Raw genomic sequence first — 27,886 nt, forward strand, 5'->3', positions numbered from 1 at the left:
TCTGTAGTAACTTATCAGAAATGAACTTTCTTGCTGTTTTTCTTTTCACAGATGCTGCACTTAAGGATGATTGTTTTGATCTTCTGCTCATTGTTTTCCTTGTGAAGTATCACTAATCCATCCTAGAGGTGGTATTCTTTATAAGAATTTGTGAAGGAAAACATAGCTCCCAGCCACTTTTGTGTAATGTGAGCAAACAAAATTTGTAATACAAAATTTTGTTGATTCAAATTCCTTTAATACCATGATTGTACTAAGTTTAATTCATATTTCCACTGTATGATTGTAATAATGACATTTTACAAATATTGCATTAAGAAAGAATAAGGGTTATTCTGTGACTCACTTCCATAATCTAGAAGTGAAGTAGCATGAGTGCAAGTGGGTTTTTGTTTTTTAAAACTTTTTTTTTTCCTGTAATAATTAAGGTATGCTAGATGCAGCTTTAAAGAAATAGAATAAACCATTATTCTATTTAGATTCTATTTAGATACTATTCTATTTAGATTCATATTCTATTTAGATATTAGATTCTATCAGAATCTAATAAACCAAATAGATTCTATTGCAGTAGTTATTTTCATTCTCATTTTTTTCTTTTTTTTTCTTCTATTTCATGTTTTTTTTTTCTCTCATTCATTTTTAATTTTCCTTAGAGACACTTTGTCAATCAATCTTAGCATATGTCTCCTTTGGATGGCTGCTGTTTTAAACTTTCAAATCTGATCAGAGCTAACATAATGAGACCAGTGCCTCATCAGTAGAAAGTCATTCCATGTTCACCTGCAGTTGTAAAGGTTGGTAGTTCTTTTTTTAAACCAGGTTTCAGTTAGAAATTGCATCTTGACCAATTTCAAATTAAATCTTTTAAGTGCTGGTTTCATCCTAGCTGTTCTGTATAGACAGAAGTAGGAGATTTCATTTAGCCTTGAAGGAGGTTAATTAGTCATAACTCAGTTGCTTCTCATTTTTCTGTCCTTTAGTTATTTTATTATTTTGTTAGTATATTGAATCTTTTCCCTTTATGAATGTTTCCAAGGACTCTAGTCATATTTTTTTTTAAGTTACTGTAGCTACATTGGAAAAGTGAGATGTAAATGCAGATAGTTACATAGTTTATGTACAGAGAGTATGTAATGGTGGGGTGGGGGAGCAAGTAATTACCCGACTTCACATAGTGGGTGGCATTTGAATTGGGGTCAATTTGAAGAACAGAAGAACCTAGACACAAAGCTATGCATAAATTGTGGTAAACATGGAAGAGTTGAGATTGGAAAGGAATCATGAAAGCATTATATGCCATTATAAGGATTTTGGACTCTATTCTTAGATTAAAACAAGGGATGAGATCTGATCAGATTTGTGTTCTAGAAAGATTAGTCTACCAATAGGATGGAGGATGGCTTGTGGGAGATAGAACCCTAAATGGCTATCACCAGCCAAAACTATGGGAGTGCATTAGAACGCTCAAAATTGAAAGAGACTAAGTAGAGCTCACTGGCGAGCACCATTTTTGCAGGAGTTGGAAGAGAAAGGAGTCATGAAGACTTATAGGCAAAAAAAAAAAAAAAAAAAAAGGAAACAAGGGGAGAGTAGAGTTATGGAAGCCAAGAGAGAAGTAGTTTACAGTGTTTAATGCTGCAGAGAAGTCAGGGTGGATAAACTCAGCCAGCAGAAGCCAGATTCCATTTGGTGGAGGAGTAAGACAGGTAATGAGAAACTAGTATTGTTTCAAGAAACTGAGCTCTGAAGAGGAGATCAGAAAACCAGATTTACTAGAACAGTTTTGCTGCAGAACTGTTAAAGATTTTCAGTTGTAGTGCTCATTTAGTTTCTAAAATATTTGGTGGTAATTCCCATTCTTAAATTGGTCATTAGGGAAGTTTAAAAATCTTTCTAGATTGCTTGTCCCGTAAGTTGTTACACAGAGAAGAAACTATTTAGGGAACTGTAATGTTATATCATAGCCAATTTAATGATCTATAAATGACATATTGTATTAAAACCAGGGTAAAGTACTTGTCTTTTGTTAATTTCTAGGCTGGAGAAGTGAGGTGGAACAGTTCTCATTTGTATGAATTAATTTGAATAAAGATTGTAGTTTGGAACTTTGTAGCCATTTCCAACCAAGAAGTTAAGTTTTATGTATTACTATGTTAGAGAAGAAAAAAAACCAAAAGTAATTGGTTTTAGATATCCTTTTCTTCAGGGGAAAATTAGTTTAGAAGATACATTTTGAATACAACTTAAGTTTTTTTTTTTATTATTTAACTGCCGTCATTGTCTTAGTTGTATATATGTTGGATGTTAGTATACTTGATGAGCTCTACAATTGTTATCTGTTAGGTTTTTAATACAGTGTTTCTTATTCATAACTTAGTCTTAACTATTAATTGTCAGTGTTCATTTTTTATCTCTTTTTAAAAATTTGAGACATGACAAGAAACTAATTAAAAAGAAGAAACATTTTCTTCTGATTATCTGAAGTGTAAATTATCCACATCTGTGACAAACCTTTCAGTTTCTCCCTCTTCCTTCAGAAAGGACTCTCTAACATCCAGCTCATTATGGGCTTTCCTGATAACCTGCAGAAGGAAGGATGCTATAACCTAACTAGGTGTAATACCTGTGGATACAACAGGTAATAAGTGACACTAGTGATTTTGTAAGTGGACTATTTATATGCATACTTGTTAATTTTGAAGTATGGGCACATAATGAAAGTGGGCATTAGCAGCACATATGTTAAATGGCTTTAGTAATTTTAAAGTATCAATTCATCTTCCTTGAAAAACATGAAAAAGGGAGACAATTCATCTATAGCCTAATGTGTTTTTGTTAAATTAACCGGAAAATTTTTGGAAACTGGTTTCCTTAATATGCTGTTCAGCTAAAAGTTTTGGAAGATCTCCATCAAGAAAACAGAATTATTCATCAAAAAGTGAAAACTGTGGGGAAGAAACTTTTGAAGATTTACTTTTGAAGTATAAGCAAATACAGTTGGAACTAGAGTGCATCAATAAGGATGAAAAACTAGCTTTGAGTAGCAAAGAGGAGAATGTGCAAGAAGATCCTAAAACACTGAACTTTGAGGACCAAACAAGCACTGATAATGTCAGTATTATAAAGGACTCAAGTAAAGAAGTAGCTCCTGAGGAGAAAACACAGGTCAAAACTTTTCAGGCATTTGAATTAAAACCACTCAGGCAAAAATTGACTTTACCAGGAGATAAGAACCGGTTGAAAAAAGTTAAAGATGGAACAAAACAGCTTTCCCTGAAATCTGACACTACTGAATCTAGTCAAGGTAATGGAATTTAAAATTTCAATTAGTGATGATATTCTTTTTCCTCTAAAGGGGTAACTAGTTATTTTGGTAGTGTACTTCATTGAAATGATTCTGGTGTTTTATCTGTGAATTCTTTTTGCACTTTTCTACGTAGATAGTCGTATTGTTGGGTGATGACAAGTTTTGTTTCATTCTGATCTTTCACCACTTTTGGCCTTAAGTGCTGGTCAGGACTAATAATACAGTTTTTAACATAAGTGGTAGTGGGCACCTTTGTTCCCTAACTTACGGGGGATACTTTTGCCATTTACTTTTAGATATGATGTTGGCTAAGTTTTTTGTAAGAGTCCTTTATTGGGTAAAGGAGGTGTTCACCCCCACCCCAACCCCCGTTCCTTGTTTGAAATTTTCAGCATGAATGGATGTTGAAGTTTGTCAAATCTTTTTTCTTCATTTATGGAGAAGAGCATCTAATTTTTCTCCTTTAATTTATTAGTGTAATGGATTATATTAATTGATTTTTGTAGTGTTAAACCACCCTTGTATGATTGGGATAAATCCAGTTAGTTCGTAATATATCATTTTTATACATCATGGATTTGGTTTGTTAATTTTTTCTTTTCCTCTTTTTTATGAATGTATGATTTATATACAGTAAAAATTTACCCATTTAACTGTATAGTTCTTTGAGTTTTGACATATGCAAGCTGTTGGGTAACCATTGCCAGCCATCACTATTATAGAACAGTTTCATTAACTCCCACCGATTTCCTCATGCCACCAACCCTACTTGGTAACCACTGGTCTGTTTTCTGACCCTATACTTTTGCCTTTTCCAGAATGTCATATAAATGGAGTCTTGTAGAACGTTGCCTTTTAACCCTAGCTTCTTTCCCTTAGCATAGTGTATTTGAGATTGATCCATGTGGTTGCACATGTCAGTAGTTCATTCTGTTTTATTGTTGAATGTCCCATTGTATGACTATGCTACAGTTTTTTTATCCATTTCCCATTTCAGGGACATTTGGTTCTTCCAGTTTGGGGCAGTTACAAAACCTTCATAGATAAAGGTTTGCTAATGTTTTGTTTAGGATTTTTCATGTAGGTTCATAGTCTGTAGTTTTGTTCCTTCTTTTTCCTTACAAGTTTTAGTATAAGGTTATGATGCTCAGAATGAGTTGGGGAGTGGTTTCCTCTTTGTTCTCTGGGATAGTTTTAAGGTTGGAATCATTCCTGGGATATTTGGTAGATCTTGCTGGTAAAATTGTCTGGGCCAGCCAGCATGGCTTTTTTTCTGGGAAGGTTTTAAACTACTGACTGTTTATGTTTTCTATTTCTGGTTAAGGCAGTTTAGGTAAACAATTTTTCTTGTAATGTGCTCGTTTCCTGTAAGTTGTACAGTTTATACTAAGTTATTCTGAAGAATCTTACCTTTTTATTATCCGCAGCAGTTATTAATTGTGTCTCCCATCATCTTTTAAAAATTTCCCCAGAAATAAGTCCACAGCTTTTAAAACTCATTAATTTTTAGCCTCTCTACTATTAACATCATTTGGGGCTATGAAACTTCTACTTAAGCTGCATCTCAGTTTGTCATTTGTAAATTTTTTTCATTCAGTTCTAAGTATTTTCTAATTTTTGTTATTCTTTGGCCTGTAGGCTGTTTAGAAGTGTGTTTCTTAACTTCCAAAACACGTAGGTTTTTTAGGTGTGTTTTTTGTCATTGAATTCTAAGTCAATCACATTGTCAGAGAATGAGATCTATATGGTAGCAATCTTTTGAAATATTTGTAGAGACTTGCTTTATTGTCTAGTATGTGATTGATTTTTGTAACTGTTCTTTGTGTGTTTGAAAGGAATGTTTGGATTGTTAGATCAAGCTTTTATGTTCATATCTTTCTTCTAAGATATGAACATTTTTTGATCTGCTTGATCTGTCAATTGCTGAGAGGCTTGCTAAAATCTGCCAGTATGGTAGTGGATTTCTAGTTTTCAGTTTTTGCTTTAAATACTTTGAGGCTGGGGAATTGACTTATTATTCTCATTATTATGTAGTGATCTCTATCTCTAGTAATGTTTTTGCCTAAAAGACTATTTTGTCTCATGTTAATAGCCACACCATCTTTCTCTTGATAAGTATATATGCTTTGTATACCACTTTCCATCCTTTCAGTCTTTCTGTATCTTCATGTCCCTAATGTTACTTGTACATTGTATGGAGCTGGATTTCATTTGTACTTTAACCTGACAATCTTTGTCTTTTAACAAGAACATATAGTTTGTTCACATTTTTTCATGATTACTGATATTTGTATTTATTTCCTTTTGTTCTTTTTTTTTCTGTCTTGCCTCTTTTGACTTTTTTTTTTAAATACACCTTTTTTTCTTTTTTTTTTCCTTTTACTCATTTGTAAGTTAGATACAAAGTTTTTGGTCTCATTGATTCCTTTAGGAATTGTAACATGAATTCTTATCAATGTTTAAAGTTAATCAAGTTATTTACCCTCTCCCCGATATACAAGGACCAGTATTTGCCTACCTTTGCCCATGTATTTAACACTTTCTTGGCTCACTCTTCCTTCTATGTCTAGAATCACTTATGCTTAAAATACATTTTTAAGAATTTCCTTTAGTTTGTGTCTGCTATATGAAAAACTTATTTCTGTTTACCCTATTTTAAAGACAATTTTCCTAGGTTTAGAATTCTAGATTAGTTAATTATATTCTCAGTATATTGAAGATATTTTCTGGCTTCCATTGTTGATTTTGAAAAGTCAGCTATCAGTCTTTTTTTTTTAATAAAACATTTTTTTAAAAATAAAAGTATTTATTTTTGGCTGCGTTGGGTCTTCATTGCTGCGTGCAGGCTTTCTCTAGTTGGCGAGCGGGGGCTACTCTTCGTTGCAGTGCGCGGGCTTCTAGTGCGCGGGCTTCTCCTTGCGGTGGCTTCTCTTGTTGCAGAACATGGGCTCTAGGCGCACGGGCTTCAGTAGTTGCAGCACGTGGGCTCAGTAGTTGTGGCTTGTGGGCTCTAGAACGCAGGCTCAGTAGTTGTGGTGCACCGGCTTAGTTGCTCTGCGGCATGTGGGATCTTCCCAGACCAGGGATTGAACCCGTGTCCCCTGCATTGGCAGGTGGATTCTTAACCACTGTGCCACCAGGGAAGCCCAACTTCTGTCTTTTCAACCAGACTTCCAGAAAGGCTAATCTACGCTGACTCCTTTCACTTCACCTCTCATTCCTTCTTAACTCAATGTAGTTTGCTTTTCTGACCCTACCAGAATACTGAAACTACTCATGGCATGGTTACTTTGACCTAATTGTAAAATTCATTTTTCATTTTCATTCATTTTTTATTTCATTCTTCCATTTTATTCAAAATTTAGTTGAGCACTTTATTCCAGCCTCTTGGAAGTACATCAGTGGAAAATAGACAGTCATTTATGCCTTCATGGGCTTGCATTTTAAGAAGAGGAGACAGTAAATATGAGTAAATAACAGTTGTAGAGAGAGAAAAAGCATAGCAGTAAGTAAGTTAGGATGGAGATAGTGGATACAGGCTGCAGTATTAATGGGTGATCAGGAGAGGCCTGGATTTGAAGGTGAGATTTAAACAAAGGCTTTGAAGATGGTGGGGGAATAGCCAAATGGGGGAAAGAGGTTTCTAGGCAAAGAGAATAAATAGCTGGAGCATTGATTTTCTGACTGTGGTCCTTGGACCTTCTTTACCTGGGAACTTGATAGAAATGCAAATTCTTAGGCCCTACCCCAGATCTACTAAATTGGAAACTCTGGAAATGGGGCCCAGCAATCTGTATTTAAGAAGCCCTCTTGTTGATTCTGATACCTGATGAAGTTTGAGAATCACTGAACTAGAGTAATGACCCTTAGGCAGAAGGGTACTGGCATATTTGTGGAATAACAGGGAAACCAGTGCCACTAAAGAAGAGAGAGTGATGGGGAATGAGTAGTGGGAGAGAAGAGGTCAGAGATAACGGGTTGGGACAGATCATGTAGTATTTTGTAGGATGGTTTTTATTCTGAGTGAAATAGGAGCTGTTGCAGGGTTTTGAGCAAAGGATTGGCATAATTCGTTTTAAATTCTCAAAGGATCACTGCTGCTTTGTTGAGAGTATCCTGTAGGGAGTAGACATATCTGTTATATTCAGTGATGTTTTTCTCACTAATCCTGAAATTTTGGGATTTCTGTGCTACTGTACACATCAGTAGTTTCTTACAATTTTCTGATTTTCCTTTTTTTAAAAAAAAATACTTTTCCTTTGTAACTTCTTAACTGTTGATGTCCTCACTGTTCTCTTCTCCTTGGGTGTTCTCAGTTATTATGGTTTTAGCTACCACTTATATCCTGTCTCTAGCTCAGTTTAGAATTTCAGGTAATAATTTTAAAAATACTGCATGACTGCACAAGACCAATTTTCATTTTGGAAGTATTGAGTAAGAATTGAAATAGAAATATTTTTATAGAGATCCATGACAGTGGTAGGACAGAAGGACCAAACTACATGTTTGGTCAATTAAATCATAACCTGCTTTTATTAATCTTTGTGTAAAGTTAGATTTATGGTCTGAAATTTACGGTTTGTGCTTGTTTTTCAGGTTACATTGTGCTCATTAGGTATCTGCCAGCTTAGTGGATAGTTGCCTCTATGCTCCCTTAAAGGGAGGTGCTGCCACCTTTTATAGACGAAAGAGAGCCTCATTAACTAATGGTCTCTCATGACTAATGACTCATAGTATAGGAGAAAAGTTCTTTCTACATTTATTGTGGAAAGTCTGTCTTTGTTTTTTTTCCTTGTTCATTTTTGTCTAATAGTTATTACTATTCTCTTATTCTTTGAAGTATGGTCAGTTTTGTTATAAGGTGACATATGCATTCCTGGAAATCACTACACTGCAGAATTGCACAATAAAAAGCACAGGGCTTAGGGGCAAATGGTGTTAGGGAAAACAACACTCAAAAATCTTGTCAGTGGCACATGAAAAAAGATTGGAATCTAATAAAAACGGTAATGCAGGTTTACACATTAAATGGGTAAAAATGCTTGAAATACTACAATAAATATGTCACTTTACCTTGGAAAAGACCTAAAACGTGCTTGTGGAAGTAGATCTGCAGCTTATGAGTTACTGTGAAGTAGAGCAAGGAAGGTTATTTGAAATTGAACAGTAAGTTGCCACACCAGATGGGGATGGGTGTGCACACACAGTGAACTGAAGTAGCTGGTAAATTGATCACCATGTGTGGGATTTCTATATTCCTACATGGATCACCTGGGTGCAGCTTTCTGCATTCTTTTAGTGTTTCTTGGACGCAAATTGTACGTAAGCAAATGTGAAGTTTGTGTTGTCCTCAGATTATTTTCTAATATATCAATCATGTTGCAACAAATTCATATTTCCAAAACAAGCCTTATGGCAGAACTGACCTAACTCAAAGTTTGGTGATTGCCTTGCATTTACTTTTTCTAGGGTACTTGATATAATAATTTTTCTATGTATTGAATAAGTTGGCTATTCTTTTACCAGTAGGTCTTCTTGAGCAATCAAATTAAGATATTTGGAATACTGGCAGTGGTATTATGGAAAAAAAAAACTAGGCTTGGAGTTTAGACTTAGTTTGAATCCTAGCTTTGCAAATTCACTTGTGTCATCTTGAGGAAAGATTTTCTTAGTTTTTAACTTAGCTATGAAAGTGCCTCTCTCAGTACTCTTATATATGTACTGTAAGTTTATTGTGTAATTTGTAGAGCTGTCATAGATTAGATAATATATACATAAGATTTTGTAGTAGCTTAGTTAGAAATCTGGGCCCAAGGCTAGAATTCTGGAAAATGTGTGGAAGGACTTAATTTGGTTGATACTTAACCTACTTCTGCTGATGCTTTTCTGAATAAATGGAGGACATTTCTTTTTTTTTTCTTTTTTCTACTTTTTGGCCAAGTCCCGAAGACATTTCTTTAATGAATAAATCCAATACAATCTCTAAATGTTGAATTCATTTCAACTTTTGAGGTCTGAATTAATCATCACATATTCTTTTCTGTGTACTATCTATTCAGTAATGAAGCTTTGTTTCTTGTCTATCTACTCTATAAATTCTGTTCTTATTTGAAATAATTATTTTTAGTTCAGAAGTCATTCTTACCATAGTGCAGTTTTAATTTATAATTTAATATTTTGAATTGTTTTTGCATTGTAACTTTCAGAAATGAGGCTGATGTGGAAAGTTTGTTCAGATTTTCATTCTCTCTAACAACATTCTTTTCTTTTGGTTGAGAGATTGAGAAAATGAGACCCTTTAATGAGACCATTTAAAATAAATACTAGTAAATATCATGTAGCGTTTTATTTTAAATTGATTGTGGCCATCTTTTAAAGCATTCAAAGTATGCTGTTTTATTTTAAAGGATTAGAAGATAAGGAACAAAATGTAACGAGAAGAATTAGTGCCTCAGATATTCTATCTGAAAAGGTAAGATATTGCTTTGTGAGATTGGATATCTCTGTAAGACTGATTCTTGCACTGCTTTACTCTGTTCTTTTGGAAGGGAAATTCTGTCTTGTTTTTCACTCATTTTTTTTTTTTTTTCATCATTGCTATACCTTCATTTGGATATAAGCCTTAAAGATAAGAAAATCTGGAGAGACATCTTGGAGTATCTCCACTGGGTTCAATTTGATTACATTTAATTGAAATGTTATATGTATCTATAGATAATGTTTTTGCTTTTTTGGTTTTTGAAACTTCTAGTTTTCCTCCACAGATTTTCTTTTCCTAATTTTGGGGGATTATGCTGTGTGAGAAAGCTTTGGAGTTAGACAAACCTTGACGTGGTATCCAATTCTAGCTCCTCTTATTAGCTGAGTGATCCTTGTGTAAGCTGTTTAGCCTTTGCTTGCCTCTGTTTTCTTTTCTACAAAATGAGTTTAATGTCATCTGTTCTCTGGGTTGTTGTGAGGTTCAGCAGGATAAAGTACAAGAGCATCAAGCACTGTGTTCGACGTGTAATAGGTACTCACTGGCCCAAGCCTTTTGTTTGTTGAATTAGAGATCTGAAATATCTGCAGTTTCTTCTGTTAAGATTTCAGTTGCTTTTTATGGGTAGACTGAAATGATGCAAAGAGCCTAGAAGCTTTAGGAAAGAGAGGGTCCTGAATTTAAGGATGATAATATAATAGATACACACGCATGTGCACACACACGTGCGTGCGTTTATATGTGTATGGTTTTGAATATCATAACCATAACTCCGTAGGTAGGTTGACATCTCTCTTACAGATGAACTAAGATTCATGTGCATAGATTAAGTGATTTGCCTAAAGTTACATAGGACTTAGGCATCAGAACAAGGAGTTTGAATGAGGCTCAGTGCTCTTGCTGATCAAGTAGCTGCTTTAAGTAGCATATAGTTGAATGACAGAATCAGTGGTCTCTTTCATTCCAAAAGGGTTAGTAGCAAAAGATAATCAAAGACTTTTAAGTCACAGTGGAACAGTAATGATAGCTTTATTTTACTTAAGCTCTGGATCAGCACTGTCCAATAGAATTTTCTACAATAATGGAAATGTTCTATACCTGCACTCTCCAATATGGTAGCTATTAGCCACATGTGGCTATTAAGCACTTGGAATGTGACTAGTGTGGCTGAGGAAATAAAGTTGTTATTCAATTTTAGTTAAATTTAAATAGCCATACATGGCTTGTTGGTCCCATTTTTGGATAGCATGGCTGTAGGTCTTCAGTACCAAGCAGTAGAATTTGATATGTTTAAGTGACTTAGAGTAAAAAAGACTCATGATAATTTTTAAGCTCATTTGTTACATATATTTCCCAAAAAAAGGAAAGGGTAACTAAACTATATCCTGGCTTGGGTAAACTGAAGTACTGAAATATGTGTTGGTAGTTTAATTAGAGATTTATAATAGTCTATATAAGGTTAAACTACTAGGTAGGATCCACTGGTTTTTTTTTTTTTAATGTTTGAGAATTAAATAATTTATTGGATTTAAAAAATGTAACTACAATTCACCGATATGGGAAAGTTACTGGATAAGCGAGCCTTAACCTTTTTGAGTCTTAGCATCTTTTGAGTCGCCCCTCCTTTTCCATATACACACATAAAGGAAAAACATATACAGCTTTGTGTTTAACTTCAAGGAGTGGGGATGCCAAAGGACCCCTTATTTCCCTCCCACTAAAGTCTCATGGACTCCAATTTAGAACCTCTGCTTAGGTTGCCTGACATTTTCAGTTATATTTTAGCTAAAATGTACATAATAGAATAATTTTAAAAATTAACTCAAAAAAAGTAGAGTGAAAAATTTAAGAAGTTACTTCAATTGGAAAAAAGTTCTCAAACATTTGTTCCTAACCTGTTTTCCTGTTTTAGCTTCCCTGAAGAAGTCTTGGGTGTTCAAAATATTTTCAATATTCAGATAAATATCTGTAGCTTTAGAACATGGAATGCTCAAATATAAGCAAATCTTTACATATTTCTTCCTTTAAAACTGATTTAAAGATTTATAAAATATATATTTTTAAAAGTTTGCAAATTTGAATCTTGACATTCACTGTGCTTGTTCTGTGTAGTACTTGTAAGGCTAGTAACCTCACATGATTATGGAACCACTTCGTTCTTCATTCCTTACCTCCCCTGGGTTGATTTCTTCTTGCATTCACTGCCATGAGATTGCTACTCCTGTTTGGGAGGCAGTTAAATGCCGTCTCTAACCCTTAACTTTTTTTTTTTTCATCATCAGTTGTACCCTCCCCTTATAACCCTTCACACTTACATATACACATACACCCTCTACAGATTGATCTTCTGTTTGTATTACAGGGACTGAATTAGAGTATAGGGCTATGGTAAGTTATTCAGTTTCCTTATTTTATTTGTATTAATATTTACCATTTAAGTATTTGCCTTAAAACTAACTAACTGATCTTATAAAAGATTTGACTTGGTAATATGTTTAAAGTCAAATAATGGAATTTTTAAATGGCAACTGTTTCTTTTTTAAAGAAGCTTGGTGAAGATGAAGAGGAGCTATCTGAATTGCAGCTTCGTCTTTTGGCTCTTCAGTCCGCCAGTAAAAAATGGCAACAAAAAGAACAGCAGGTGATGAAAGAAAGCAAAGAAAAGCTGACTAAGATGAAAACTGTACAGCAAAAAGTTAAAACCAGTACAAAAACACATTCGGCCAAAAAAGTTAGCACTACAGGTGATCATTTCTGTTAAATTCTTTTAATTGATTTCCTATATCAGTATGGTTTTTAGATTTTAATTCAGAAAGTTTTGAGCTGAGAATTATATCCTGACTAAAGGATAATCCTATATAAATGAACATAGAGGAGCAGCTGTATATATGACTTAATAATGAAAAAAAAATTGTTAAAGCTCTTATTTTCTTGTATCTTCTAGAAAATTCTAACTCTACTAGATACTGATGTTTCTGTATTTTTTATTTAAAGCTAAACAAGCATTGAGGAAGCAGCAAACAAAGGCATGGAAGAAACTACAACAACAAAAAGAACAGGAAAGACAGAAAGAAGAGGATCAACGGAAACAAGCTGAAGAAGAAGAGAGAAGGAAAAGAGAAGAAGAAATCAGAAAAATTCGAGATCTCTCAAATCAGGAAGAGCAATACAATCGATTCATGAAATTGGTTGGTGGAAAGAGGAGATCAAGGAGTAAAGTAAGGAGTTCAAAAATACAAAATCAAAATATTACTCAAATTTAACTGTCCTTATAGTCTTATTTCATAAATTCAGTCAACTAAGAAAAAGTATTAAGTCCTTTTGTTTGATAGAGCTCATTATATAAATAACTCTTGGGAAGAAGGGAAGGTAGATTATAATTGAGAATGAGTCGTTTTTATAGTTATAGATATTAGAAATAGAAAAAATGAAAGACTAATATAATATTATGGTTAGAAAAGCTTCCTTTTGACTTTTTTTGTCATTTTCTGTTTAGAAGAAAGTAACATTACTGAGTTGTAGTGAGGACTTATTCTTAAAATGACTGTTCCCTATTAGTTTTCCATTTTTTAGTAATGTAGAATTAGAAATGTGTCATGATTAATTGATATGGACTATTTTAAAGAAAGTTAAATCATCATATAGTAATAGCGTTAGTGCATGTGACTTTAGTTATCAAGCATTTGTGAGCCTTTATTATGTATAAGTCATTGATAATGACTGAGTCATTGTCTTTTTTTTTTTTAATTAATTAATTTATTTATTTATGGCTGTGTTGGGTCTTTGTTTCTGTGCGAGGGCTTTCTCTAGTTGCGGCAAGTGGGGGCCACTCTTCATCACGGTGCGCGGGCCTCTCACTATCATGGCCTCTCTTGTTGCAGAGCACAGGCTCCAGACGCGCAGGCTCAGTAGTTGTGGCTCATGGGCCCAGTCGCTCCGCGGCGTGTGGGATCTTCCCAGACCAGGGCTCGAACCCGTGTCCCCTGCATTGGCAGGCGAATTCTCAAGCACTGCGCCACCAGGGAAGCCCTCATTGTCTTTTATGGATGGTGTTAGGAAGTAAACTGGAGATTTAATACTGATCTAGTGCTATTAGCAGTGACAAATTTCAGAATTCTGAGCTTTAATAATACACTCATGAGTAGTCTCATACACTCGTGAGTGTATTATTAAAGAATAGAGGGATATTAAAGAATAAGAGCTCTTTAATTGTAGGAAGTCAAGAGTTAGGTTTGCTTAAGTAAGGAATATATAAGTATTCATACTTTGAACTTCCAGAAAGCACTTTGATAGAATCTTTTTTTAGAGAAGTATTGTATTGATAGTTGTATGTTACTCTTAATATCCATCTGGATAGTTTTTGCTAGTTTTCAATTTGTTATAAACTGTCTCCGAGTGGAACATTGTAAGAAGTAAAAAAAAAAAAAAAGAAAAGAAAAGAAAACATACGAGCATATGACCAAGAGTTTTTAGTTTTCAGTTATCATTAGTTTATTCATAACTAAAATGTTAATGGATTATTTGGGCAATATTCTAAATATAGTTTTGATTACATAAAACTTGAATTCATTTATCTGTTTCTTAGCTTACAGAGAGAGGCCATTAGTATTTATGAGCTTGGGGGTCATCTTATTTTCTAGAGGAATAGCTGACTATTTAGTGGCTCAGCTCACTCTGGGAGATTTCATCTGTATATATAGTACTTGCTAGTTTCATTTTCTGACAGTTGTAAAATGTCAACCACAGTGTACCTGTCATGTATGTTGAATTTCCCCAATCAGATGTGATAGGCAGTTCTAACTGGATAATCATGATTTTTGATACTGTTCTACATAAAAGATAACTATTAATTGTTTTGTAATTTCTAGCCTAAGAAAAGCTTAAGACAGAAAATGTTGTGAAACTAAAAAAAAATCTTGTGTAATTAGTCTTCAGATCCTGACCTGAGACGATCCTTAGATAAGCAACCTACTGATAGTGGAGGAGGCATTTATCAATATGATAACTATGAAGAAGTTGCTATGGATACAGATAGTGAAACCAATTCTCCAGGTATGAGCTAAACCTTAAAACATTTGCATATTCACAATTATTAAGTAGAAAATGGTCACAAAGCTACCCAAAACCTTGAAAGAAATGTGTAATGAAAGTGAGATTTGCTGGTGGGTTGTACAACCATAGACATTATTTGGTGTTATAAATACTTCAAGAGCAAACCTCAAATGTGTAATATTAACCTATATTTCTAAGTATTTCATTCTATATAGCATTTTAATAAGAAGGCAGTGTTCTATTGTTAACTATGTGATCTAAAAAGTGAAGATTGTGGGAAAGGTGAGAACACTGTTTAAAAAACAAATAAACAAACCTTTGCTTTCTTAAGTATCTTTGTATCTAAGGCATTCTTCGCTTTAGTTAAAAAAAGGGGGGGGGATCTTTCTTGATTTTAGACTTCCTTCCTCCTTCCACTGATGATACTCTGTAGGAATAAGGAGATGGAAAGTGATACTATACTAGTGGTGTCTTAGGATCAGCTGGTTAGAACCGTTAGGGCTGTACCTCAGTTAGATTGCACATTTTAGGGTATGACCATCCTTGCGGGCTAGAGGCTTGCTTTAGTTGATATTCAGTGGTGATCAGCTGTGAGAGACCTGTTCTCTTACTAATTAACACACATAAAACTGAGGCAGACAACCAAATGCAGTTGGTGTTCTAGGAACTAGAATACTTACCTGCAAGGCCACATGATCAGTGTTTTTCTTCCAGTGGTCATATTGTGAGACCAAATTAAACTAGAATTCTACTTTAGTATGCCTAGAGAGAAGGCAAAATCTGTATGATTTGGTAATGTTAATAAAAGTGCTCATTTTCAGGTTACTATGTTTTGGTTCATATTTAATAATCTTATATTTTGATTTCATAGTTTAATTCTCTTTGGTCAATCTTTAATTTTCATATTTCCAGGTTCTTGGAGATGATTCATTGTAGTTTCCAAGTATTGACAATATTATTATTACTCTTTCTATAAAATAATTTTATGATCTACCCTCTTAAAAGAATTTTATAAGAAATTATTATACAGAGAATGTACTCTACTCAGTTTTGTAAATTTTAACTTTTTGCCATATTCATTACAAATATTTATGTTTTTAAGAAGTAAAGTGTTCTAAAGTCAGTGTATAGTCAAATGGCATCATTTGGGCCACAAGTCAGCCCCGTATAAGGCATGTGGCTAATATCCATATTGACTTGAGAGACAACGGGGACAAAGAAATGTTAGTTTTCCCTAAGGTTGTATGGTTATTGAGTAGCAAGAGTAGTCTTTGAATCTGCCAGATTTCAGTGAGTCTAAAGGAACGACTGACAGTAAAATGTGCAATTATCAATATTTTTAGCTGCTGCCAAGGAAGAAATGCTAACAATTTAACTGAGATGCATCAGTAACTATTTCAGAATTATTAATATTTATTTATTTATTTATTTGGCTGCGTCGGGTCTTAGTTGCGGCATGTGGAATCTTCTAGTTGCGGCATGCAAACTCTTCGTTGTGGCATGTGGGATCTAGTTCCCTGACCAGGGATCAAACCCAGGCCCCCTGCATTGGGAGTCTTAGCTGCCTGACCACCAGGGAAGTCCCCAGAATTATTAAAATGTGAAAAAGTGTACACTTTAATAATTAAATACAATGGGTAATTCTTTCCATTCCTAGTCCTGTTTGCTTTCTATACAATGGGTAATTCTTTCCATTCCTAGTCCTGTTTGCTTTCTATCCAATTTAAATAGTCCATTTCTTAACTTTTCTCCACACGAAGGGAGGAATGGAGTCACCACATCACTGTTTTCCTTTGGTTAGGACACTTTGGCAGATTCAGGGGAATTTTTTGTTTTATTATTTCTTAAAAAGTATGTTTATTTCCCCCCCCAAAAAAAGTGTTTCTAGCCTTTCCTGCTCTATTCCCTGTTACCACTACTAGGTGAAAAGTAGAACAAAGTAGAGAGTTCTGAGGGACTAAATATCAGCTTAAGTGGATGGCTGAGTTTGTAATGATATAAGGACAATTTTAAATAGATGGAGGTGGTCTCATGGAGGTTAAATATTTTATTGGAGATTAATAAAATCTCACTTGTACTTTACTTAGATGCAATTGTATTTCTTCAAAAATATCATAAATTTAATTTATTCCTGTTGAAATATATCTATTATTAAACTCTTGTAAAAATTTTTTTTACAGCTCCTTCACCAGTGCAACCACCATTCTTCTCTGAATGTTCATTGGGGTATTTTTCTCCGGCACCATCTGTTTCTTTGCCTCCACCACCTCAGGTTTCTGTAAGTGAGAATTGATATGATTTCTATGAAAATTTTGTAGCCTTATGTCTTTTCTAATTTATTTTGAAAAGCTGGCATGTAATTAATTAATAGTTAAGTTTGAAGAGAGCATAAAATCAAAATTGCTTATCAGAATTAATAGCTATGAAATCTATGGAATAAACAGTTGATTAGTTATTGGCAGGCTATCCATTTGGTAGATTTTTTCGTAGCTAATTTTTAATCTCATGTTGACTTTCTTTCAGTACTTAGTATGTTTCCTTCTTTCTTCTCTTTGTTCCTCAGAAAATGTATTCCAAAGCAGAGTAAGAATTATCTATTGTTTTGGATTTTTTTAGGGGGAATTGGGATTTAAGTGCATTAAGGTGCTTCTAGAAACTTTTTTCCTTTCTCCTCTTTTGATTAAATAGTTACTTTTAATTTGAAAATTCAGTAAAAGAAAAGCATTGTCTATGCAACTTAATTTCTTTTCCCTACCTTTTGAAAGAACTGTCAGTCCCCTGTTAAAAAAAAGAAAGAAAAAAAAAAAAGGAAGTGGGGGATCACAAAGTAAAATTTCTGAAGTTATTTCAGATGAGAGAACCTAGAGGTCACACTGGATCTCTCTTAATAGGTTAGTGGTAGAGGTCACACTGGATCTCTCTTAATAGGTTAGTGGGGACCTTGCCATTTCACAGTTCCTAGGTAGATATATGGTGTCCTGCTAGGAAGTTGAAGATGAGGGGAATATTAGAGCAGAGAGTGAGAGAGAAACATTTTTTCTTTCTTCCTTGAATTGTTTTATATGCCAAGGGAAATACTGGAAGGTCTTTGAAGCAAAAATTTGTGCAAATTCTGGGATTTGGGTAAAATTGTCTTTATAGATAATCTCTAAGAAGCCATTTCACAAGGATTTTATGAGGGTAGTGGTGACTCTTCTTTACAATTAATTCTTGAGATACTCTAGACTACTCCCACCCAGAATCCCTTTGGTTCCTAAGTTTTGATTTTTACTTTAGTGTCGTATGTATCTGATTTTTTGTTATCTGTTTGTTTCAGGTAGTCATCTAGGGAGATAGACACTGTAAAGTTTGATTTCTCTATCTTGAAGTTTATAAATTAAATGTTTCAAATGTTGTTGATTTTTATTTTTTTGTAAAAATTATACTTTTTTATGGCTGAATATTGGATTTGGTTAGTTTTGAGATTTCCAGTATTCTTAGTTCACTTATGCTTACAGTAAAGTAATAACCTGTTTACCTTTGTCTAATTTAATGTTACTCTAAAGATAAACACTTGGAATGGGTAAAATTTGCATAGTAATTATTATTTATTCTTTTTTAAAAACAACTAGTCAATACCACCTTTGAGCCAGCCTTATGTGGAAGGCTTGTGTGTTTCTCTTGAACCTCTACCTCCTCTACCACCTTTACCACCTCTTCCACCTGAAGATCCAGAACAGCCTCCAAAACCACCTTTTGCAGATGAGGAAGAAGAGGAAGAAATGCTGCTTCGAGAAGAGCTACTTAAATCTCTAGCGAATAAAAGAGCTTTCAAGCCAGAGGTAATTTAGGTACCTGAACCTCTAGGTGGTGCTATTGAGCTTAGTTTTAGGTAGCCCTACTTCTCTCTGCTAGTTTGGGATTCATTGGGCTTTTCAGTAAAGTGGGGATAAGTCTGATACTACTTTGCTCAAGACCTTTAAAGGTGACAGAAATTTCTTTTCATTTAAAATTGCTTCATATCTGTCTCTTTCTTCTTTAGGAAACATCCAGTAATAGTGACCCGCCTTCACCTCCAGTTCTGAACAGTTCACAGCCTGTGCCAAGAAGCAATCTATCCATAGTCAGTATTAATACAGTATCTCAGCCTAGGATACAGAACCCAAAGTTTCACAGAGGACCTCGTCTTCCACGAACTGTGATCTCGGTAAAAACAAACAAAATAATTAGTCTTATTGTTATTTAAACAGCTTGTGAGAAATTTGTCTGCAGTTTTGCTGTCCTATTCCCTAACTCCTAGTTTATTATATACAAACATATATGTATTATTTTTTGTTTATTAATAGTGAAATGGGAGCAGCTTCTTCACTTGAAAACTGGTAGAGTTCATGATAATATTTTTGGGGAAGCATTATTTTCCTCAGGGTGGTATTTTTTGCCATTTCCTCAGTTTTTGTTCCATATAAGTTGGTCCATTTAGATTTTCTGTCTAGTCAGTTTTAGCAAATTATATATATTTTTTATTTCTCCCATCTTTGCTCATAATTTTTCAATTAATGACTATACTATAATGGAAGAACTTACGATGTTTTTCAATGTTTATTAAGGAGATTGAAATGACAATTTATTTCTACCTTGTTTTCTAATGGCTTTAAAGTAAAATAAAAGGAGCAAAGCCAAGTTGAAATCTTGCCTCTGTTCGGTAAACTTATCCTCCATATATAAGCACAAAAGCCAAAAAGTTTTGTTAATAATAATGTAGAATTATTAATTTTTTCTTTGGCTTTAAAAGGTTAATTTAGACTGCATTATGGTTCTTTATAGAAAGTTGGAGAAAATAAGACTTAATGAAGAAAATGATGATAGTAGTATCTAGAGAGACTGAGAATATAATCAATAGAATATTTTTATGTTTTTGGATATAACCAGTATCTGTGGAGTGGGACAAAGTAAGTCAATTAATACAATATAAACAGGAGGAACCATAGACTGTCTGCTTGAAACCCATTATTTTTATGAATTTAAATTCATACAGATAAAGTGACTTGTTCAAGGTCATGAAGCTAATTGTGGTAGAGCCAAGAAAAGGATAGAGATAGTTTTGTTATCAGGAATAACAAATAGATTGTCTTTGCAGCTTCCAAAGCATAAATCAGTGGTTGTAACCCTAAATGATTCCGACGACAGTGAATCTGATGGAGAGGCGTCCAAGTCAACCAGTAGTGTTTTCGGTGGATTGGAGTCCATGATTAAAGAAGCAAGGCGAACTGCCGAGGTAAGTGCAGTAATGAGAGGTGAAAAGAAGATTTATTGACAATCATTAAAGTGTGTTTGTTTTTCCTGGAAATTAGACCTTAGAGGTTTAGATTTTTAATATATCGAATTACAGAAATATTTTAAGTATTTGTATTATTAGGAGTTTATATAATGAAGCGTGTATAAATTTAGGTAGATTTAACTATTAAAAAAACCCTTTTATTTTTGTTTCCAGTTGACTGTCCCTTTTTTCAAAATAGTAAAATTGTGTGGGTAATTGTCCTCTGTACTAAGGAAATTTATTGTTTTGGAATTTTGTTATATTACCAGAAAATAGTTTTTTTATTGAAGTGTATCACCTAAATACAACTTTTATCCCTATTCCTAATTGCAACAGTTGCTTAGATATGAAATAGTTCAATTATTTTCAAACCATAAGTCTTGACTGCTTACTGGGATTGTACAATTAATTTGGTGGTTAACGACCAGCATTGTGTTTTTTTAAATGGAATAGAAAATAATGATGAAGATATTTATTTATTTCTAAATATATAAATGTGCACTGGATAATGTAAAATACAGATCTTAGTGTGGGATTATAAAAGCTTTTGATCTGGTTGACTTCAAATGTTTTCTAGCAAGCTTCAAAACCGAAAGTACCTCCAAAATCTGAAAAAGAAAATGATCCCATGCGAACACCTGAAGCTTTGCCTGAAGAAAAGAAGATTGAATATAGATTGTTAAAGGAAGAGATTGCCAAGTAAGTGGCATTTTATGTCATTAGCTTTAAAGGTGTGTGCTGTTTTCGGTGCTTAATCTGTATACAGTTTATTGGCATTGGGAAATGAAGATGTTGATTTTTATCCAAGATGAAGAGTTAATGTTTTTAGAACTTGCACAGGAGGGGGAGCCAGATGATCATCTATAAACTTGAAGGCAGTGATGCACCGAGGTATAAACAGCTTAGAAAAAGATAAAAGCTGTTACAAAGGAGAACTACACTATCAGCTTTGAATGCCAACTTGGGTCATGCATGTCGGTCATCATTGTTATTAGTCAGTATGTTAGTCACTTAGTTAATATTTGTATTTTATGAAATAGAATACATCTTTAAAAACTAATTTCAGTTTATTTTTTGGTGTAATTTATTAATCTTTATTTTAGTCGTGAGAAACAGCGTTTGATTAAATCAGATCAGCTGAAGACAAGTTCATCATCCCCAGCAAACTCTGATGTAGAAATTGATGGGATTGGCAGGATAGCAGTGGTTACTAAGCAGGTTACAGATGCAGAAGCAAAACTTAAAAAACATAGGTGAGTCTCATTATCTGATTAAATACTGCATGTATCTAAGTGTTCCTATATTAGAGGGATGTATTTTTGTGGTGTATGTCAATAATAAGTATACTGTGTGATTACTAATTCTTTCATACTTGATAAGCCTAGAGAAGGCTATCATTTTGTTGAATTGTACATCTATGTGAAGTAATAGTATTAATGTTTAAATAAAAATATCAAGACTTCAAAAGAAAGTTTTCCCCTTCAGATTTATGTACTGCTTAAAACCTCTGGCATGTTTTTTAAAGACCTTTATTGGAAGCATATTTTATTGTTAAAATTGGTAGACTTGATTGTTGGAAATAGTCATTACTTAGTCTGTTCAGTTAAGACACATGGTCAAATATTGTGTTATTACAAAAACTATGATATGCAGTAACATTAAGATGTACCCTGATATTAGAAATCTGAAAAATGTTACTCATAGATGAAATATTGTGGTGACCATAAATCTCCAAAATTATCAACGAGAAATGGTACTGTGTATGTTTTAAAAGAAAGTAAAATAAATTCATATAGATTCCATTTCTTTAATAACTTTTATAACAAATGAAAAGATTTTAAAAAACTCTTTGTCTTTATATTCCCCATTCTCTTTATCACATAGTCTCTGTTTTTATGATTCATTCTAGATGTCATGTGTTGTGACTGTTTGAAATATGGTATCTTTCTGGGAAAGATGCTTCATTTTTTTTTTTTAATCATAATATTCAGTAGTTGAAAAGATGAAAATCTGTATCTGTAAATTTGTCTTTTTGTCCTGATTTTTACTTCTCAGTTCCAGACTTTACATCTGTCTATTGTTTAAAAATTAGACTTCTTTTTCTCTCCTTTGCTTTGCTTTAGATAAAATGAGTTAGAGGTTTGTAAATTAATTAAATGTGCTTGATTATGTTTATTAGATGTTTATTTGTGTGTTTATTAGGAGCATTATAAATGAAACTAAACATAGCGATTTTCTGTCTTAAGTCCTCATTTTTCTTTTTTTATTTGAGGGTTTTTTTTATTTTTTATGTTTTTAATTTTTTTTTTTGGGGTGTTGGGTCTTCGTTGCTGCACGTGGGCTTTCTTTAGTTGTGGTGAGCGGGGCTACTCTTCATTGTGGCATGTGGGCTTCAGTAGTTGTGGCGTGTGGGCTTCAGTAGTTGTGGCGCACGGGCTTCAGTAGTTGTGGCTCGTGGGCTCTATAGCGCAGGCTCAGTAGTTGTGGTGCACGGGCTTGGTTGCTCCATGGCCTTTGGGATCTTCCCGGACCAGAGCTTGAACCTGTGACCCCTGCATTGGCAGGCGGATTCTTAACTACTGTGCCACCTGGGAAGCCCTCTTAAGTCCTCATTTTTCAGGAGTTATTTAGGGCTACATTGAAGTTTACTATTAATAGCTTTTCAACTGTAATTCACATTACTCAGACGCATGTTTTTTGTTTTTTTTTTAAAGATCAGGCCCAGGGAATTCTCTGGTGGTCCAGTCGTTAGGACTCTGCGCTTTCATTGCTGAGGGCCTGGATTCAGTATCTGGTCGGGGAACTAAGATCCCACAAGCTGCATGGTGCCGCCAAAAAAAAACCGACCAACCCATATTTGCTTTCATAAAATTTAACAGTGTCTCTCTGAATACTTATTTTATTCTTCTAAATATTCACCTCTGTGTAGCATAAACATATTTTTAAAAATGAGCTATTACTTTGTAAGTTTTTTATTCTGATGGTGTCAGTCCGCTAGTTTAGAAAAATGTTCATAAGACTTTTGTTATTTCCCAATTAGGATTCTCTTGATGAAAGATGAATCTGTTTTAAAGAATCTAGTACAGCAAGAAGCTAAGAAGAAAGAATCTGTTCGAAATGCTGAAACAAAAATTACAAAACTTACAGAGCAGCTTCAGGCAACAGAGAAAATTCTCAGTGTCAACAGAATGTTTTTGAAGAAGCTTCAGGAACAAGTAATGTTCTTTTCTTAAATTCAAATATTGTAGTCCCATGTTTACTACACATTTTTATGGGCCAAATTTTTAATAAAACCATAAACCAAAGCCATCAAAATGTGTAACCTATACATTGTTCTCCATTGAGACGTAATATTAGCATATTTTAAATTTTCAGTTGAATACCCTAAAGAAATTATGTTTAAGAAGGTATTTCCTCTCCTAAGATTTACATTTTCAGAATTACCCTATATTTCAGATTCACAAAGTTCAACAACGTGTTACAGTTAAGAAAGCTTTGACTCTGAAGTATGGAGAAGAACTTGCTCGTGCAAAAGCAGTGGCTAGTAAAGAAATAGGAAAACGTAAACTGGAACAAGATCGCCTTGGAGTAAGTTGTTTGTAGAAATATGTAATGTTTGAAAAGGAGAAGGTTTTAATTATTCTTTTGAGGGTAAGAGATGCATAAAAAGTTCAAGCTTTTCCCTGCAGATTCAAAGAGAATAAGATTAAAGTTTTGTTTTTAAATGGCACCCACATATTTGGAAACTCATTTTTTAATTTATTTTGACTTTTTTTGTTCGTTTTTTGTACCTCATAGATTAACTAGCAAATCTGTTGGAGGCCTTTGTAAAACTGTTTTATTCTCGTTATTGACTTAGTTTTATAATGTTGGCATTGTATTGTAGGGATAGCACAATTATCTTACCAAAAATTGTTTATAAAGTCATAGCAGTATAAAATATTGATATCATTTTTCCCCCCCAGCCTAACAAAATGATGAGACTGGACAATTCTCCAATATCAAGTCCAAGAAAGCATTCAGCAGAACTAATTGCTATGGAAAAAAGACGATTGCAAAAGCTAGAATATGAATATGCCCTGAAAATTCAGAAACTAAAAGAAGCCAGGGCCCTTAAAGCAAAGGAACAGCAAAATATTGGTCCACTTGTGGAAGAGGAACCTGAATTTTCTTTGCCTCAACCCTCACTTCACGATCTGACTCAAGATAAATTAAGTCTGGACACTGAGGAAAATGATGTTGATGATGAGATTTTGTCTGGGTCAAACAGAGAAAGAAGAAGATCCTTCTTAGAATCCAGTTCTTTTACTAAACCTAACCTTAAGCACACTGATACACCTAACAAAGAATGTATAAACAAACCTACTAAGAATACAGTAGAAAAACCAGAACTTTTTCTAGGGTTAAAAATTGGTGAATTGCAGAAATTATATTCAAAAGCTGATAGCTTAAAACAACTGATTTTAAAAACTACCACAGGCATTACAGACAAGGTTTTGCATGGTCAGGTAACTGAACATTTCATATTCTTTATAAAATCTAGAATTCACCCTAGCCTTTATTACCTTATGAAATTTCTCTTTTCTTTTGCAGGAGATTTCTGTGGATGTGGATTTCGTGACAGGACAGAGTAAAACAACAGAAGTGAAGCCATGTCCGTTTAGACCCTACCATAGTCCCCTTCTAGTTTTTAAGTCTTACAGGTATAGAAGAAAGATTCAGTAAACTTGAGGTTCAGGATTGCTCCTCGTTCTTAGTGATATCTTAATCTTGAATGTGTGATGACCATGAAAAAAAATTGAATCATGGCTGCTCAGAAATGAACTTGTCCTTTTAGGGAATATAAAAATTTAAGTGCCTTGTTGTCATACTTGAACCAAACAGGAAGTAAGATTTAACTCACACTTAGGTTTACTAATTCTTATCAAATCCTAATTTCTGGCTACTGGCGAAATTGTGGAGAATTCTGAATTACTATATCTGTTAAGAATTTTAGGAAAAATAACTGGAGTCTTACGAGAATTTAAAATTTTTGCTTTTTAATTTTATTGTTACTCTAAGGAATGCATTGGCTAGCTTTCATAAAATTGATTTGACATTTTCAGATGATTAACTTTGGGAGGTTGTCTCTTTTTTTTTTTAAAGACTCTTCAGAAGCTGTGAGACTATTAAATTGGTATGATTTAATCATAAAATCGTAAAACACCTACTAGGTAGTATAGACTTTTTCTCTAGGTTCTTGGTTGGCTGGTGATGTGTGTAAGAAGTACCAGCGTTATACAGCATTTTATTATGTGGTAGGAAAACACTACGTTTAGAATACAGGATATTTTTGTTCTTTGTTTTCTATTTCAGATATTTTATGTCTTGGTATAAAAGTAGTTTGTCCCTATGACTTAATATTCTGGTTGTTTTCTAGAGTTAATTTTGGTATTAAGTAATTAGATAAATGGTAAGCTCAAAGTATAGAAACTTCAATTGAGAAAGAAAAAATGAAAAAATTTAAAAATATCTGAGGAATGTTTACGGAGCATCGTAATGTGCCTCTCTACCTCTCTTCTTAGATTCAGTCCATACTATCGAACCAAGGAAAAACTTCCCCTAAGCTCAGTATCGTATAGTAATATGATCGAACCAGATCAGTGTTTCTGCCGTTTTGATTTAACAGGAACATGTAATGATGATGATTGTCAATGGTGAGTAGTTTTTATTTGTTAACATTTTATAATTTAAAAGGCAGTCTTGGTTATGTAGCTTTGATATATACATGATTATCTTTTCTGTGTTGTTATTTTATTTTAGGCAGCATACACAAGACTATACGCTTAGCCGAAAACAGCTATTCCAGGACATCCTGTCATATAATCTGTCTTTGATTGGTTGTTCAGAGACAAGCACTGATGAAGAAATTGCTGCTGCAGCAGGTTTTAAAGACCTCTTGTTTCCCAAGTGAAAATTGAATTTAGGCAATTTAAAAGTTTTATATTCAGTTGTTGACATCTTTAAATAGCCATAATAATTCAATACATTCATCTATGACACTTTATCTAGATCTGCTCTGTCCAGTACAGTAGTCACTAGCCATGTGTTGCTATTTAAATCTAAGTTAATTAAAATAAAAATTTGCTTCCTCAGTCACACTAGCCACATTTCAGGTGCTCAGTAGGCACTATTGAGCTCAGTATTGGTAAGTGCTTACCAGTAAGACAGTGCAGATGTAAGACATTTCCATTATTGCAGACAGTTCTTTTGACGGAGCTCATCTAAATATTTCACTTTATTTAGAAGACTATGTTAACATAGTATAGAAATATTACCAATGATTTAAAAATAGACCCTATTTTTATTTACTATTTTCAAAAATAGAGGGGGATTAGAAGTTGAGGTGACTATAGTTTCAGATTCTACAATGAAATAAAAAAGGACTTTATACACTTTGACACTGTAGAAAGCATAGATTACTGCCAGACATTGTGAATAAATGTTGTTAAGCTTTTCCCCAGATTTAGTGCCAAATATTAAACCTTAAACTACAGGTCTTTTCGAAGTAGGGGAATTAGTGTTTGTTAAATTCAGTATTATCACAACTCAGAGTGATTGTAACATCACTGAATCTATTTAGTCATTCCTAATTAGGGACTTTAATTTTCACTTGCTTAGGTTGTTTTAGGAAATACTTTTTTTCAGTCCAAATTGGGGTGCATGATATGGTAGGATTTGCTGTATTAGTTAAGATAATGTAGACCCTGCCCTTTAGAAGGCCATAGGTGTTTTTGACTAGTACCTTTAATTTTTAAACTATTCTTTACTTCATACTCTTTAATTAGCCTCATCTCTGTAATCCATGTTTTTTATACTTCTTATGAAGATATCATTGCTCTAATTTCAGAAAAATATGTTGAGAAACTTTTTGGAGTAAACAAAGATCGAATGTCAATGGACCAGATGGCTGTTCTCCTTGTGAGCAATATCAATGAAAGTAAAGGCCATAGTGAGTATATGTATCTTTCTCTCGCACAAAAGGACCTTAGAGTTTATGAGAATAAATTTTTTGGCGTTATGTAAAAATATATATATATCATGTCTGCGTAACATGATAGAATAAATTTAGCTCTTTTTCAGTACTATTTGGGTATCCTTCAAAACTATAAAAGACTAGTTCTGTTAACCAGCAGTCTTCTCCTGTCTACTTTAGCACCTCCATTTACAACCTACAAAGATAAAAGAAAGTGGAAGCCAAAGTTTTGGAGAAAACCTATTTCAGAGAATAATTTCAGTAGTGATGAGGAACAGTCTACAGGACCTATTAAGTATGGTAAGAAGTAATTTAAGATCCAGAATCATTAAATTGTGGTGTTACACTTTGCTAACACTTTGCTAATCTTTTGGTGTAATCTACTAGCCTTTTAAAAGTTTCTGTTTTTAAAAAAGTGATGCTGCTTGGCATTTAAGGCAATTAGTTCTTCCTTGGGCAAGACTGTGCCTTATATTGCAGGATGTTTTGTTTTCATGACCCCTGCCCAGTAAATGCATGGATCACCCTTTAGTAAATGTGACAGCTTTAAATATTACTTGAGTGGGGAGAGGGGAGTGGTGCTGCTCCCATCTGAGATCTACTGCCTGGCCTGTGTCCTTGAGAGCAGGAGTTCTGTTTTGTTGTATCTTTGAGTCTGTGTTTTCTGACATGCAGTAGGCGCACAGAATGAATGAATTAAATGAGTGAACAAAGTAATGTATAAATGAGTGCCTT

The 27,886-nt window shown here is 33.8% G+C and overlaps 1 protein-coding gene across 2 annotated transcripts in view; it reads left to right on the plus strand.

Moving 5' to 3' along the window:
- Window positions 1-27,886, plus strand: part of ZFC3H1 (zinc finger C3H1-type containing) — a 47,269-nt gene that overhangs the window by 1,726 nt on the left and 17,657 nt on the right. The window contains exons 2-20 of one of the 2 annotated variants that reach the window (XM_082418860.1): window positions 2,891-3,307; window positions 9,718-9,782; window positions 12,334-12,532; window positions 12,783-13,006; window positions 14,717-14,840; window positions 17,021-17,118; window positions 18,452-18,661; window positions 18,862-19,026; window positions 19,957-20,094; window positions 20,714-20,835; window positions 21,240-21,389; window positions 23,177-23,351; window positions 23,593-23,724; window positions 24,102-24,644; window positions 24,730-24,839; window positions 25,701-25,832; window positions 25,939-26,060; window positions 27,026-27,127; window positions 27,332-27,451. In XM_082418860.1, the coding sequence (XP_082274986.1) occupies window positions 2,891-3,307; window positions 9,718-9,782; window positions 12,334-12,532; window positions 12,783-13,006; window positions 14,717-14,840; window positions 17,021-17,118; window positions 18,452-18,661; window positions 18,862-19,026; window positions 19,957-20,094; window positions 20,714-20,835; window positions 21,240-21,389; window positions 23,177-23,351; window positions 23,593-23,724; window positions 24,102-24,644; window positions 24,730-24,839; window positions 25,701-25,832; window positions 25,939-26,060; window positions 27,026-27,127; window positions 27,332-27,451 (3,348 nt within the window). The remainder of the gene's footprint in view (window positions 1-2,890; window positions 3,308-9,717; window positions 9,783-12,333; window positions 12,533-12,782; window positions 13,007-14,716; window positions 14,841-17,020; window positions 17,119-18,451; window positions 18,662-18,861; window positions 19,027-19,956; window positions 20,095-20,713; window positions 20,836-21,239; window positions 21,390-23,176; window positions 23,352-23,592; window positions 23,725-24,101; window positions 24,645-24,729; window positions 24,840-25,700; window positions 25,833-25,938; window positions 26,061-27,025; window positions 27,128-27,331; window positions 27,452-27,886) is intronic. The other variant, XM_082418861.1, reaches the window with a different exon arrangement.

The sequence above is a fragment of the Balaenoptera physalus genome, assembly GCF_965194825.1.
Source record: "Balaenoptera physalus genome assembly, chromosome: 13".
Classification (NCBI taxonomy): domain Eukaryota; kingdom Metazoa; phylum Chordata; class Mammalia; order Artiodactyla; family Balaenopteridae; genus Balaenoptera; species Balaenoptera physalus.